Genomic DNA, 14,640 nt, shown 5'->3' with positions numbered 1-14,640 from the left:
CTTTATCCAGATTAATTTTTGTTATGTTACAGCCTTTTTCTAAAATGGATTAAATAGTTTCTCAACCTACACACAATACCCCATAATGACATCACAATACCCCCATAATGACAAAGCTAAAGTAGGTTTTTAGAATGTTCTACTAAAAATAAAACAAACATCCCATTTATATAAGTATTCAGACCCTTTACTGAGTACTTTGTTGAAGCACCTTTGGAAGCAATTACAGCCTCGAGTATAACTCCACAAGCTTGGCACACCTGTATTTGGGGAGTTTCTCCCATTCTTCACTGCAGATCCTCTCAAGATCTATCAGGTTGGATGGGGAGCGTCGCTGCACAGCTATTTTCAGGTCTCTCCAGAGATGTTCGATCGGGTTCAAGTCCGGACTCTGGCTGGGTCACTCAAGGACATTGAGACCTGTCCCAAAGCCACTCCTGTGTTGTCTTGGCTGTGTGTTTAGGGTCGTTGTCCTGTTGGAAGGTGAACCATCGCTCCAGTCGGAGGTCCTGAGCAGGTTTTCATCAAGGATCTCGCTGTACTTTGCACCGTTCATCTTTCCCGCGATCCTGACAAGTCTTGCAGTCCCAGCCGCTGAAAAACATCCCAAGAGCATGAAGCTGCCACCACCATGCTTCACCGTAGGGATGGTGCCAGGTTTCCTCCGGATGTGATGCTTGGCATTCAATCTTAGTTTCATCAGACCAGAGAATCTTGTTTCTCATGGTCTGAAGTCCTTCAGGTGCCTTTTGGCAAACTCGTTGGGCTGTCATGTGTCCTCTACTGAGGAGTGGCTTCCGTCTGGCCACTCTACCCATAAAGGCCTGATTAGTGTAGTGCTGCAGAGATGGTTGTCCTTCTGCAAGGTTCTCCCATCTCCACAGAGGAACTCTGGAGCTCTTTCAGAGTGACCATAGGGTTCTTGGTCACCTCCCGGACCAAGGCCCTTCCCCCCAATTGCCCAGGTCTAGTAACAGTCGTTGTGTTTCCAAATGATGGAGGCCACTGTGTTCTTGGGAACCTTCAATGCTGCAGAAATGTGTTGGTACCCTTCCCCAGATCTGTGCCTCGACACAATCCTGTCTCGGAGCTCTACGGATAATTCCTTCAACCTCATGGCTTGGTTTTTACTCTGACATGCACTGTCAACTGTGGGACCTTATATAGACAGGTGTGTGCCTTTCCAAACCATGTCCAATCAATTGATTTTACCACAGGTGGACTCCAATCAAGTTGTAGAAACATCTCAAGGATGATCAATGGAAACAGGAACCACCTGAACTCAATTTCAAGTCTCATAGCAAAAGGTCTGACTACTTAAAAATTGTTACCTTAATACATTTGCAAAAAAATCCAAAAACCTGTTTCCACTTTGTCATTATGGGGTAGTGTGTGTAGATTGAGGGGGGATTAATCAATTTCAGAATAAGGCTGTAACGTAACAAAATGTGAAAAAGGGGAAGGGGTCTGAAGACATTGTACATTTGTATCAAACCATTTTTTGGAAAATCATGAAAGTGGCTGTTTTATAACCATACGTTTCTCCTGTCAGACCCTGTGATCTGTGAACATATGAATATCGCAAAAGTATGCTTTAAAACTTAGTGTGCTGTGATTGGTCATTTACCAATGTCAATTTCTATGTATAAAATGGGTCATATCATTAAAAGTATCAGAAAGCCCACTCTGGAAATTTGACATGTTTGAAGAGTATTTTGTTCCAAACAATGTCTAAAATTGGCCAAATCGAAAAGGGTACTTTTGAGATATTCATAAATGTTGAATAAACAAATGTGAAAAGACGCATTTCAGAAAGTAGACAGACATACTCCATATCTGATGCCAAGAGGGTCCACAGCTGTCATCCAGACAAAGGGTGGCTACTTTAACAAATTAAAATATATTTGAGATTCTTCAAACACTTTTTTGGTTACTACATGACTCCATGTTTTATTCTATAGTTTTGATGTCTTACTATTATTCTACAATGTAGAAAATAATTTATTTTAATAAGAGAAATACTTGAATGAGTAGGTGTCCAAACTTTTGAGTGGTACTGTATGTGTTCTTTTTGTCCAGGTGGGAGAGGGCAGTGTGGAGTACAATAGAGATTGTGTCATCTGTGGATCTGTTGGGTCAGTATGAGAATTGGAGTGGGTCCAGGATGATGGTGTTGATGTGAGTCATGACTAGCCTTTCAAAGCATTTCATGGCTACAGAGTTGAGCGCTATGGTTCGGTAGTCATTTAGACATGTTACCTTGGCGTTCTTGGGCACAGGGACTATGTTGGTATTACAGACTGGGTCAGGGAGAGGTTGAAAATGTCAACCTCTCCCGAGTAGTACAGGGAGCTTCCACGTCAGACACCATACGAGTTTATTCCTTTTAAATCCATGAGGAGTGAAAAGGAAAGAGACTTGGGGAAGAAGGGACTCAGAACGGGGCTGGTGTAGTGTAAAGGTCTTACCTTGTCCCGCCTCAGCACAGTCCACATTGAAGAATGTTGGTTCAAAAGCCTTCAGCCCTGTTTTAGCCACACCAGGACCTGACACCTTTACCTTGTTAGGGTGGCAGCCTGCCCCGATCGTCATCTACACACACACACAGAAAACAGTCAGGAAGAGTGTGTCGGGGTTGTAGAGGTAAGTGTGTACGTGAAGCTCAAGTCCCCATACAGCGTTTCTTCTGTATGGGTGCTCACCCTGAAGGGACTGTCCGGTATGTTGACCCCGCCCCAGGATGCCATGACGGTGTGTTTGAGGGGTTTCTTGGGGGTGTAACTGCAGGTGTACATTCCATTACCGTTATCCTTCACCTGGACATCTACTGGGGTACCCTCACCATCCTAGAGAGAGAGACAGAGAGACATGCTCAACATGAGCTCCTGATATATTTCATATTTTTAGAATGAGAAACTGTGATGAACAACTATTCATTCAGAATAGGGAAATAAAGTAACTTTGCACCTCAAGTTAAGAAGTTTTGACTCTAGCTAGCTAGACAACAAAGACCTAGCCAGCAGGCTAACAAGCTAGCCAGAAGAAATTAGCTAGAACAAACCTAGCAAAGGCGAGTTAATACAACTACATCAAACGACCAAACTGAGTGAGTAAACCAAAAAGGAGCACGGACTAACTTTAAACATATCTTTCTGGGGGGTTTTTTGTGTAAAGATTTGTCACTTTTTGCTGGTTTTTGAACTAAATTAGCGCTAGCTAGCAACAGCAGCAGACAAACCGGTTGCTATGGCAACGGGGCAGCAGGACAGAGCAGCAGTAGAGCCCACAGGCACCATGTCCCCACTCCTCAGCGCTGAATCCATTCTCTACCCTCCAGCAGTCCAAAATGACACAACGAGGAAAGCTTTTAAATAGAAACTACTAAAGGGCAGGTCAGAAACCCTTTTCCGCAGACCTCTACAAGAAACGGTGACGTGATTAATCTCATCTTTCTCACTGACCAGCCAAATGGCATGGCGCTCAGCAGTCTGCTCTCACTACCCATCCATCTCATCTTCCTCACTGACCAGCCAAATGCATGGCGCTCAGCAGTCTGCTCTCACTACCCATCCATCTCATCTTCCTCACTGACCAGCCAAATGCATGGCGCTCAGCAGTCTCCTCTCACTACCCATCCATAAAGACAGAGGGAATCTGTAACGGGTGGAAGCTGAAAATCAACCTCTACAAGACTGGGACTCTCACGGTGCCAGGTAACATCAGGCTGTCACGGTGCCAGGTAACATCAGGCTGTCACGGTGCCAGGTAACATCAGGCTGTTTGAAACAGACTTTCAGACCATTAAGGAGAGAGCGGAGAGAGAGAAGGACACCACCAGTGACATGCCCTCCCACAAGACAAACTCCACCAGCACCACCCTCACCCCTACTATCCCCACCCAAAAATCTGGCCCAACCAAATCATCACAGAATATATAAATAAATCTCCTATTGGAAAGACACCACAAAAAAAATCGAAGTAAACTTCAATGCTATTTGGCTCTAAACACAGTCTGCCACCATGTACCATCTGACCACTGTGACTGAGAAAACACTGACTAGGTGCACAGTCTGGCTATAGAGACCAGTCGTCACAGACCAACCTGGCTGCCCAGAGAGGACAGGCTGGCTACAGAGACCGGTCGTCACAGACAAACCTGGCTGCCCAGAGAGGACAGGCTGGCTACAGAGACCGGTCGTCACAGACAAACCTGGCTGCCCAGAGAGGACAGGCTGTGCTCACTCTGCTCCAGGGGAGAGGTAGAGACAGAGCTGCATTTCCTATTACACTTTGACAAATACTCAGACCTAAGAGAATATTTCTTTCCCAAAATTATAATTCAATACAAAGAATTTGAAACTATAAGATGAAAAAAAAAAACATCTAATATTTATTGGGTGAAAAGCCAAAATGTGCCAATTATGTGTCCTCCTGCCACAACCTGAGTGACAGCCAGTGAAAAGTGCAATGTAATGTAGATAATATTTCCCATGTAGTTTTGTTTTTCATACCATGTGTCTTCTCAGTCAGGTTGAGACTGGTCTTCTACCATTGCTGTAATGTATTCTTGTTCTCATTAATATTGTTAATGGTAATCCCATGTCCCAATACTACTATTATTGCTGTTGGTTAGATAGATACGTAAGTAATAATGATCTTGCCATGTTGAGAAAGAGAGACCCGTAGTATCATTGTTAAACAGGCTGTACCTCATTCATCAATTGGTTTGGCCTGTCCTTCAGAGAACAATGACACACCTCACATGTAGACTACCGTGCACCTCACACGTACAGCTATGTACGTTAAATCACCCACAGTGTGTTATCTACATTTACATTTTAGTCATTTAGCAGACGTTCTTATCCAGAGCGACTTACAGTAGTGAATGCATACATTTCATAATTTTTTTTCCCGTACTGGTCCCCCGTGGGAATCGAACCCACAACCCTGGCGTTGCAAACACCGTGCTCTACCAACTGAGCCACACTATATACACACGTACCTGTGCCAGGATCTTGAGGGAAGCATTCCCTCCCTGCTTGGCATCGACGGTGAACTCAGTGGGTTTCCCCACAGCAAGACCACTGCTCTGTAGTCCTGGACCATACGCCTTCACCTGTACACAGCAAAGCGAGCACATCAAAACACAGGTTAGCAACTGGAGGGTTGCCAGTTCAAAACCCGGGTTAGACAGAGAAAATGTGGTGGGATGAGAGCCACTGAAGGGTTAACTACCCCGGGGCCCACCACGTTTCAACCTTTAAGATAATAAAGTCCTCTTCATAGTCTAATACACACATACCAGTCCCCAAGTCCAGAACAGACTATGGGAGGCGCACAGTACTACATGGAACTCTATTCCACATCAGTAACTGATGAAAGCAGTAGAATCAGATTTAAACAATTACAAAAATTTAAATAAAAACACCATATGGAACAGCGGGGACTGTGAAGCAACAAACAGGCACACACACGAACTATACACACAGATTTAGTACTGTAGATATGTGGTAGTGGTGGAGTAGGGGCCTGAGGGCACACAGTGTGTTGTGAAATCTGTGAATGTATTGTAATGTTTTTCAAATTGTACAAACTGCCTTAATTTTGTGGGACCCCAGGAAGAGTAGCTGCGGCCTTGGCAGGAACTAATGGGGATCCATAATAAACCCCAGGAAGAGTAGCTGCTGCCTTGGCAGGAACTAATGGGGGATCCATAATAAGTACAAATACCTTATTAGTAGTCCTTGTTTAGAGCAGCAGTGCTTTAACATACCTTATCAGGGTAGTAGTCCTTGTTTAGAGCAGCAGTGATTTCAGCCATGAAGGGAGAGTGCTGGATGTCCTCGTTGTTACAGAGGACATGCACCGCATACTCTCCTGCTTCCATTGGCCAGTACCGCACGTCACATGACCCGTCGCCCTTATCGTCACACTCGATCTTCGCCTGGGACGGACCCTCCACCGAGAAACCTGGACACACACACACACACACCTTCTGATGAGGACACGCAGGGTCTGTGTGTGTGTGTGTGTGTGTGTGGGGAGGGGACGTGTTTACCTATTCTAGTGGGGACCAGAAGAATAGTAAACTTATAAAAATTTCACCAACTGGGGACATTTTGTTAGTTCCCACAAGGTCAAATCCTATTTCTAGGGGGTTTAGGGTTAAGGTTAGAATTACGTTAACGGTTAGGAGCTAGAGGTGGGCCGATTTTAAGTTTTCATAGCAAATCAGTAGTAGCAATGTGGGCCGCCTGGCTCGTTGCGAATTCATTTGCCAGAATTGTACATAATTATGACATAACATCGAAGGTTGTGCAATGTAACAGCAATATTTAGACTTAGGGATGCCACCTGTTAGATAAAATACGGAATGGTTCTGTATTTCACTGAAAGAATAAAACGTTTTGTTTTCGAAATTATCAGTTTCCGGATTTGACTTTTTTTTTTATTTAACTAGGCAAGTCAGTTAAGAACACATTCTTATTTTCAATGACAGCCTAGGAACAGTGGGTTAACTGCCTGTTCAGGGGCAGAACAGATTTTTTACCTTGTCAGCTCGGGGATTCGATCTTGCAACCTTCCGGTTACTAGTCCAACGCTCTAACCACTAGGCTACCTGCCTCTCCATTAATGACCAAAGGCTCGTATTTGTGTTTATTATAATTAAGTCTATGATTTGATAGAGCAGTCTGACTGAGCGGTGGTAGGCAGCAGCAGGCTCGTAAGCATTCATTCAAACTTTACTGCGTTTGCCAGCAGCTCTCCGCAATGCTTGACCCACAGCGCTGTTTATGACTTCAAGCCTATCAACTCCTGAGATTAGGCTGGCAATACTAAAGTACCTATAAGAACATCCAATAGTCAAAGGTATATGAAATACAAATGGTATAGAGAGAAATAGTCATAATTCCTATAATAACTACAACCTAAAACCTCTTAACTGGGAATATTGAATCACCAGCTTTCATATGTTCTCATGTTCTGAGCAAGGAACTTAAACGTTAGCTTTTTTACATGGCACTTTTACTTTCTTCTCCAACACTGTTTTTGCATTATTTATTATATTAAGTTAAAATAAAATGTTCATTTCAGTATTGTTGTAATTGTCATCGTTACAAATATTTTTTTTTAATTAAAATAAATATCGGCATAGGCTTTTTTGGTCCGCCAACAATCGGTATCAAATAATAAATCAGTCGACCTCTATTAGGAGATAAGTTTCATTTTAGGCGCTAGGGTAAGAGTAGGGGTTAGGGAAAATAGGATTTTGAATGGGACTGAATTGTGTGTCCCCACAGAGTTAGCCGTACAAGACTGTGTGTGTGTGTGTGTGTGTGTGTGTGTGTGTGTGTATACTTACCCAGTGTTCCTACATTCTCTCCGACAGCTTCGACCACAAAGTCAGCCGATTTACCCACAATGCCGCTCTCCAGGCCGGGCCCCCATGCTCGCACCTTCTGTGGCCCCGCCTCCAAACCAATCTTCACCTCCAACGGGCTGCAACAGGAAGTAACAACGTTACACCAGGCTCTCTATTCACGACTATTGATTGTTGTTGACACCAATAACATGTTGCAAAGAGGATCACAGTTATTTACAAGAGTCTTGTAATGACTGCGTTACGGTCCTTTTCCCCTACTAGACTTAGTTGAATGCACTAACTAGATGTCACTCTGGTTAACAGTGTAAATGTACCTGCGAGGGATGTGCTGTCCTCCCCAGGTGATGGTTATACTGTATGTTCCGGGGGTGGTGGGGTAGTACTCAAACCCAAACACACCGTCTCCTAGATCCTTCCTCTTACAGGGCTCCTCCAGACCCTCTGCACACACAGGGGCAGTTTGGGTCATTAAGAAACAGAGTAGCAATTGGTTGATGTAGTTTCTAGAACAGAGTGGATACTGGGTAGTGTAGTCTATAAAATCAGAGGCTGCTGGGGGTCACATCTTTGGTCACGTTTGCGTGGGTCAAATAAACCCCCCCCCCGAATGATTGGTTGACGATAAAACCTCCCACCATGCACTTGATGGCTGGAGGATACAGTTGGTGAAGAGCAACTGCAGACATGTGCAGTGAAAACTTGATGACCTTTGGTTTTTGTAAAGTTCATGCAGTGGACATGTAGACGCTAGTTGGACCGTTTTTATCTCCCATAATGCACCACTTTGAAAGGCAGTGTCCAACGATGGTCACCGACTAGAGAAATTGGATCCGCCCATTGAGTCACATATCGTGTGTGTGTGTATATATATATATATCTTGTGGTGTGTGTATATCGTGGTGTGTGTTAGAGGTTACATATATATAGTAGCAGTCAAAAGTTGACACCTACTCATTCCAGGGTTTCTTTATTTTTTCTACATTGTAGAATAACAGTGAAGGCATGAAAACTATGAAATAACACATTTGGAATCATGTACTAACCAAAAAAAGTGTTAAACTAAAACATATTTTAAGTTTTCAGATTCTTCAAAGTAGCCTCCCTTTGCCTTGATGACAGCTTTGCATTCTCTCAACCAGCATCATGAGGTAGTCACCTGGAATGCATTTCAATTAACAGGTGGTCTTGGTAAAAGTTAATGTGGAATTTATTTTCTTAATGCATGAGCCAATCAGTTGTGTTGTGACAAGGTAGGGTTGGTATACAGAAGATAGCCCAATTCCACATTATGGCAAAAGCAGCTCAAATAAGCAAAGACAAACGACATTCCATCATTACTTTAAGACATGAAGGTCAGTCAATACGGAACATTTCAAGAACTTTGAAAAAGTTTAAGTGCAGTCGCAAAAATTATGAAGAGCTATGATGAAACTGGCTCACATGAGGACCGCCACAGGAAAGGAATACAGAGGATAAGTTCATTAGAGTTAACTGCACCTCAAATTGCAGCCCAAATAAATGCTTTAGAGTTCAAGTAACAGATATCGCAACAGCAACTGTTCAGAGGAGACTGCATGAAATCAGGCCTTCATGGTCGAATTGCTGCAAAGAAACCACTACTAAAGGACACCAATAAGAACTTGCTTGGGCTAAGAAACACGAGTAATGGACATTAGACTGGTGGAAATCTGTCCTTTGGATTAGTTCAAATTTGAGATTTTTGGCTCCAACCGCCATGTCTTCGAGACGCAGAACGGATGATCTCCGCATGTTTGGTTCCCACCGTGAGGCATGGAGGTAGTGTGATTTATTTAGAATTCAAGGCACACTTAACCAGCATGGCTACCACAGCATTCTGCAGCGATACGTCATCCCAACTAGTTTGCGCTTAGTGGGACTATCATTTTCAACAGGACAATGACCCAACACACCTCCAGGCTGTGTAAGGGCTATTTGACCAAGAAGGAGAGTGATGGAGTGCTGCATCAGATGACCTGGCCTCCACAATCACCCGACCTCAACCCAATTGAGATGGTTTGGGATGAGTTCGACCGCAGAGTGAAGGAAAAGCAGCCAACAAGTACTCAGCATATGTGGGAACTCCTTCAAGACTGTTGGAAAAGCATTCCAGGTGAAGCTGGTTGAGAGAATGCCAAGAGTGTTCAAAGCTGTCATCAAGGCAAAGGGTGGCTACTTTGAATAATCTCAAATATATTTATTTGTTTAACACTTTTTTGGTTAGTACATGAATGCCCTGAATGAGTAGGTGTCCAAACTTTTGACTGGTACTGTGTATACAAACTCAGCAAAAAAAGAAACATCCCTTTTTCAGGACCCCGTCTTTCAAAGATAATTTGTAAACATCCAAATAGCTTCACAGATCTTCATTGTAAAGGGTTTAAACACTGTTTCCCATGCTTGTTCAATGAACCATAAACAATTAATGAACATGCACCTGTGGAACGGTCGTTAAGACACTAACAGCTTACAGACGGTAGGCCATTAAGGTCACAGTTATGAAAACTTAGGACACTAAAGAGGCCTTTCTACTGACTCTGGAAAACACCAAAAGAAAGATGCCCAGGGTCCCTGCTCATCTGCGTGAACGTGCCTTAGGCATGCTGCAAGGAGGCATGAGGACTGCAGATGTGGCCAGGACAATAAATTGCAATATCCGTACTGTGAGACGCCTAAGACAGCACTACAGGTAGACAGGACAGACAGCTGATAGTCCTCGCAGTGGCAGACCCCATGTAACAACACCTGCACAGGATCGGTACATCCGAACATCACACCTGTGGGACAGGTACAGGATGGCAACAACAACTGCCCGAGTTACACCAGGAACACACAATCCCTCCATCAGTGCCCAGAATGTCCGCAATAGGCTGAGAGAGGCTGGACTGAGGGCTTGTAGGCCTGTTGTAAGGCAGGTCTTCACCAGACATCACCGGCAACAACGTCGCCTATGGCACAAACCCACCATCGCTGGACCAGACAGGACAGGCAAAAAGTGCTCTTCACTGACGAGTCGCGGTTGTGTCTCACCAGGGGTGATGGTCAGATTGGCGTTTATTGTCGAAGGAATGAGCGTTACACCGAGGCCTGTACTCTGGAGCGGGCTCGATTTGGAGGTGTAGGGTCCGTCATGGTCTGGGGCGGTGTGTCACAGCATCATCGGACTGAGCTTGTTGCCATTGCAGGCAATCTCAACGCTGTGCGTTACAGGGAAGACATCCTCCTCCCTCATGTGGTACCCTTCCTGCAGGCTCATCCTGACATGACCCTCCAGCATGACAATGCCATCAGCCATACTGCTCGTTCTGTGTGTGATTTCCTGCAAGACAGGAATGTCAGTGTTCTGCCATGGCCAGCGAAGAGCCCGGATCTCAATCCCATTGAGCACGTCTGGGACCTGTTGGATCAGAGGGTGAGGGCTAGGACCATTCCCCCCCCCCCAGAAATAGCCGGGAACTTGTAGGTGCCTTGGTGGAGTGGGGTAACATCTCACAGCAAGAACTGGCAAATCTGGTGCAGTCCATGAGGAGGAGATGCACTGCAGTACTTAATGCAGCTGGTGGCCACACCAGATACTGACTGTTACTTATGATTTTGACCCCCCCTTTGTTCAGGGACACATTATTCCATTTCTGTTAGTCACATGTCTGTGGCACTTGTTCAGTTTATGTCTCAGTTGTTGAATCTTATGTTCATACAAATATTTACACATGTTAATTTTTCTGAAAATAAACAGTTGACAGTGAAAGGACGTTTCTTTTTTTGATGAGAATATATATATTATTAAATCGATGCTCGTTGGAATAGTTTATGAAACAGAATCTGCTGTGTAGTTGACTCACTGGGGCCCTTGATGGTGACTTTGAGTTCTCCAGTCCCAGCTCCTTTAGTGAAGACTCTGAAGTCAGCTGTCTCCTTCACTCTGAGGCCTTTAGGCTGGAGACCACGGCCCTTAGCCCGAACCAGGCTGGGGTTACAAGCTGGAGGGAGGAGGGTTAGAGGTGAACAGATTTAATGGATGACATTAACCCCCAGGGGAACTGCTAAATAAGGACCTGCTGAGTCATATGTGCGTGTGTGTTTGTGTGTGTATATAGACACTGGATCAGTCTGGGTTTGGAGGATTAGAGGGAGATGACACACCAGTCTATGAAAAAGGATGAGTCACATGGAATAGTACGAGACACACACCGAGTCTAGCACCCAAGAGAGATCCCAGGAAGTGACAGGACAGTAGAAGGAAGAAGCTGCTCCAGAGAGAGAAGAGATACCAGCAACTCCCTCCATCCTTCCATGGAGAGAGAGAGAGAGAGAATGAAGCAGTTAGAATATAAAAAGATAAGAAGTGACTCAAACAGAATAACAGAACAAGAAACAGAACCAACGAAGCAGAAACTGAACGGAACAGCGGAAACAGCAAAGAGAACCAGAGTAACAGACCCAGAAAAAGGAAAAAAAAGTCAGACACCCAGCTTAATTTCCCCTCGGTCTGTCTCACCCTCTCCTATGTTAACAGTGAAGGGGCTCTTGCTGATCTGTCCTCCAGCGAAGGTAACATAGATGGTGTGGGCCCCCTCCAGGGTGGGTTTGTAGGTGCAGCGGTACGAACTGTTGCCCTTATCCTCTATCTGACACACCACCACGTCCTTCTTACCCGCTGGGTCCATGATCACCACCTCTACCTCTCCCACACCAGCTCCTGGAGACAGGGAGAGCGTTTAGCATCATACCAATAAACCGCGTCCTCCGTCATTATTGGGACTGTGAAGCGCTCTTTTTGGCCCAATACTCCAAAAGGTTTAACAATGGGGTTAAAATGCAGACTGTCAGCTTTCATTTGATGTATTGTCATACATATCGGGTGAACCGTTAAAATTACAGCACTTCTCGTACATAGTCCCCAATTTTAGGGTAGCAAAAGCATTGAGACATTCACTTGTAGTAATGCATTGTCTCATTTAATTGTATTTAACTAGGCAAGTCAGTTAAGAACAAATTCTTATTTACAATGACGGCCTAAGAACAGTGGGTTAACTGCCTTGTTCAGGGGCAGAATGACAGATTTGTACCTTGTCAGCTCGGGGATTCGATCAAGCAACCTTTCGGATACTAGTCCAACGCTCTAACCACTAGGCTATCTATATTTTGGAGTCATTTGTATTGTAAATTAGAATATATCAAAACACTTCTACATGAATGTGGATGCTACCAACATTATGGATGGTCCTGAATGAATCATGAGGAGTGAGAAAGTTAAACGTGCAAATATCATAACCCCAAGACATGCTAACCTCTCACCATTACAATATCAGGGGAGGTTAGCATTTTTGGGGTGGTATTTGTGCGTCTAACTTTCTCACTCATAATTGATCATTCAGGATTATCCATTATCATGGTATCATCCACATTAATGTAGAAGTGTTTAGAAAACATATATTCTTATTTACAATAAAAAAAAGTGACAATACATTATTTACCATTGATTTGTATTGGGCAAAAAATGATCTGAACCAGAACAAAAATAGTCGTCCTTCCTATTGCCTGAGAGGACAGAAACTACTCAGGGATGTAAGCAAGAGACCAACGGTGATTTTAAAAAGGCTGTGAAGAGAGAAAAACAGTTGGTACCTGCGGTGTAGACGTCAAAGTATGTGGTCTTATTGGCGATGTTTCCGGCAGGTTCTAGTCCAGGTCCCTGGGCTGTGGCTTTACTGCTGTCTCCCTGAGCCATCCCCACATCCACCTCATAAGGAGACTTATTGATGTGAAGCCCCGCAAACAGCACTGTCACCTAGTAAAACACAGAGTTACCAAATGGCACCGTCACCTAGTAAAACACCGAGTTACCAAACAGCACCGTCACCTGGTCATAAAAACATGTCACCTAACATTACACCATCACCTAGGATTGAGTAGGGTTCATTTAGGGTAGAAATGAAGACTGAAGGTCAGGCTTACCTTGTGCATTCCAGTGACTTTTGGAATGTAGAAGACTGAGTAGGTACGATTCTTATCGTTGTTGGCTGTCACCTTGGCCTGACAGGAGGATAGAGACACCCACTAATTATCAAAATACTAGAAAAGAGACATTACATTTCACAGCCACCTAAAATAAAAGTAAGCAATTCCCAAACCTTCCATGAAAGCCATCACCTGGCTCTCAAGAGAAAACAGGCTATGTGCACAATGCCTACAAAATGAGGTGGAAACTGAGATGCACTTCCTAACCTCCTGCCAAAGGTATGACCGTAGAGAGACATATTTCCCTTAGATTACCTAGAAAGAATTCCAAAACAAATCCAATTTTGATAAACTCTCCCAGCACCACCCCCACCCAGCACCACCCCCACCCAAAAAGGCCCATCCAGCACCACCCTCACCCCTACTATCCCCACCCAAAAAGGCCCATCCAGCACCACCCTCACCCCTACTATCCCCACCCAAAAAGGCCCATCCAGCACCACCCTCACCCCTACTATCCCCACCCAAAAAGGCCCATCCAGCACCACCCTCACCCCTACTATCCCCACCCAAAAGGGCCCATCCAGCACCACCCTCACCCCTACTATCCCCACCCAAAAGGGCCCATCCAGCACCACCCTCACCCCTACTATCCCCACCCAAAAAGGCCCATCCAGCACCACCCTCACCCCTACTATCCCCACCCAAAAAGGCCCATCCAGCACCACCCTCACCCCTACTATCCCCACCCAAAAAGGCCCATCCAGCACCACCCTCACCCCTACTATCCCCACCCAAAAAGGCCCATCCAGCACCACCCTCACCCCTACTATCCCCACCCAAAAAGGCCCATCCAGCACCACCCTCACCCCTACTATCCCCACCCAAAAAGGCCCATCCAGCACCACCCTCACCCCTACTATCCCCACCCAAAAAGGCCCATCCAGCACCACCCTCACCCCTACTATCCCCACCCAAAAAGGCCCATCCAGCACCTCTTCCCACCATAGTGGAGGACAAGCCCCAGGAGGAGAGCGACCCCCTCAGTGCAGAGCAGGCTCAGGCCCTCCTCACCACCATGGATACCATGAGGGATGAGTTCACCAGGCTGGAGGGGGGAGGTGGCCCTCCTCACCACCATGGCTGCCATGAGGGATGAGTTCACCAGACTGGAGGGGGGAGGTGGTCCTGCTCAGGGAGAGCAAACAGCAACCAGACATCCTCACCTTAGAGGAGCTCCTAACCAAGGTGCAGACAGAGCAGGACAGCAGCCTTGC

General features: G+C 45.2%; 1 protein-coding gene across 7 annotated transcripts in view; it reads right to left on the bottom strand.

The window, feature by feature from the left end:
- The window catches only part of LOC100380643 (filamin A, alpha (actin binding protein 280)), a 74,516-nt gene that overhangs the window by 26,504 nt on the left and 33,372 nt on the right, over window positions 1-14,640 (bottom strand). For all 7 annotated transcript variants that reach the window (XM_045692812.1, XM_014134249.2, XM_014134251.2 and 4 more), the window contains exons 7-16: window positions 13,361-13,438; window positions 13,031-13,193; window positions 11,901-12,101; window positions 11,245-11,382; window positions 7,699-7,825; window positions 7,364-7,500; window positions 5,774-5,970; window positions 5,003-5,116; window positions 2,703-2,846; window positions 2,469-2,592 (exon numbers count right to left, since the gene is read on the bottom strand). In XM_045692812.1, coding sequence (XP_045548768.1) covers window positions 2,469-2,592; window positions 2,703-2,846; window positions 5,003-5,116; window positions 5,774-5,970; window positions 7,364-7,500; window positions 7,699-7,825; window positions 11,245-11,382; window positions 11,901-12,101; window positions 13,031-13,193; window positions 13,361-13,438 — 1,423 coding nt within the window. The remainder of the gene's footprint in view (window positions 1-2,468; window positions 2,593-2,702; window positions 2,847-5,002; window positions 5,117-5,773; window positions 5,971-7,363; window positions 7,501-7,698; window positions 7,826-11,244; window positions 11,383-11,900; window positions 12,102-13,030; window positions 13,194-13,360; window positions 13,439-14,640) is intronic.

This window comes from Salmo salar, chromosome ssa13, assembly GCF_905237065.1.
Source record: "Salmo salar chromosome ssa13, Ssal_v3.1, whole genome shotgun sequence".
NCBI lineage: Eukaryota > Metazoa > Chordata > Actinopteri > Salmoniformes > Salmonidae > Salmo > Salmo salar.
The sequence above is the reverse complement of the archived record's forward strand: the minus strand, read 5'-3'. Positions and strand labels throughout refer to the sequence as shown.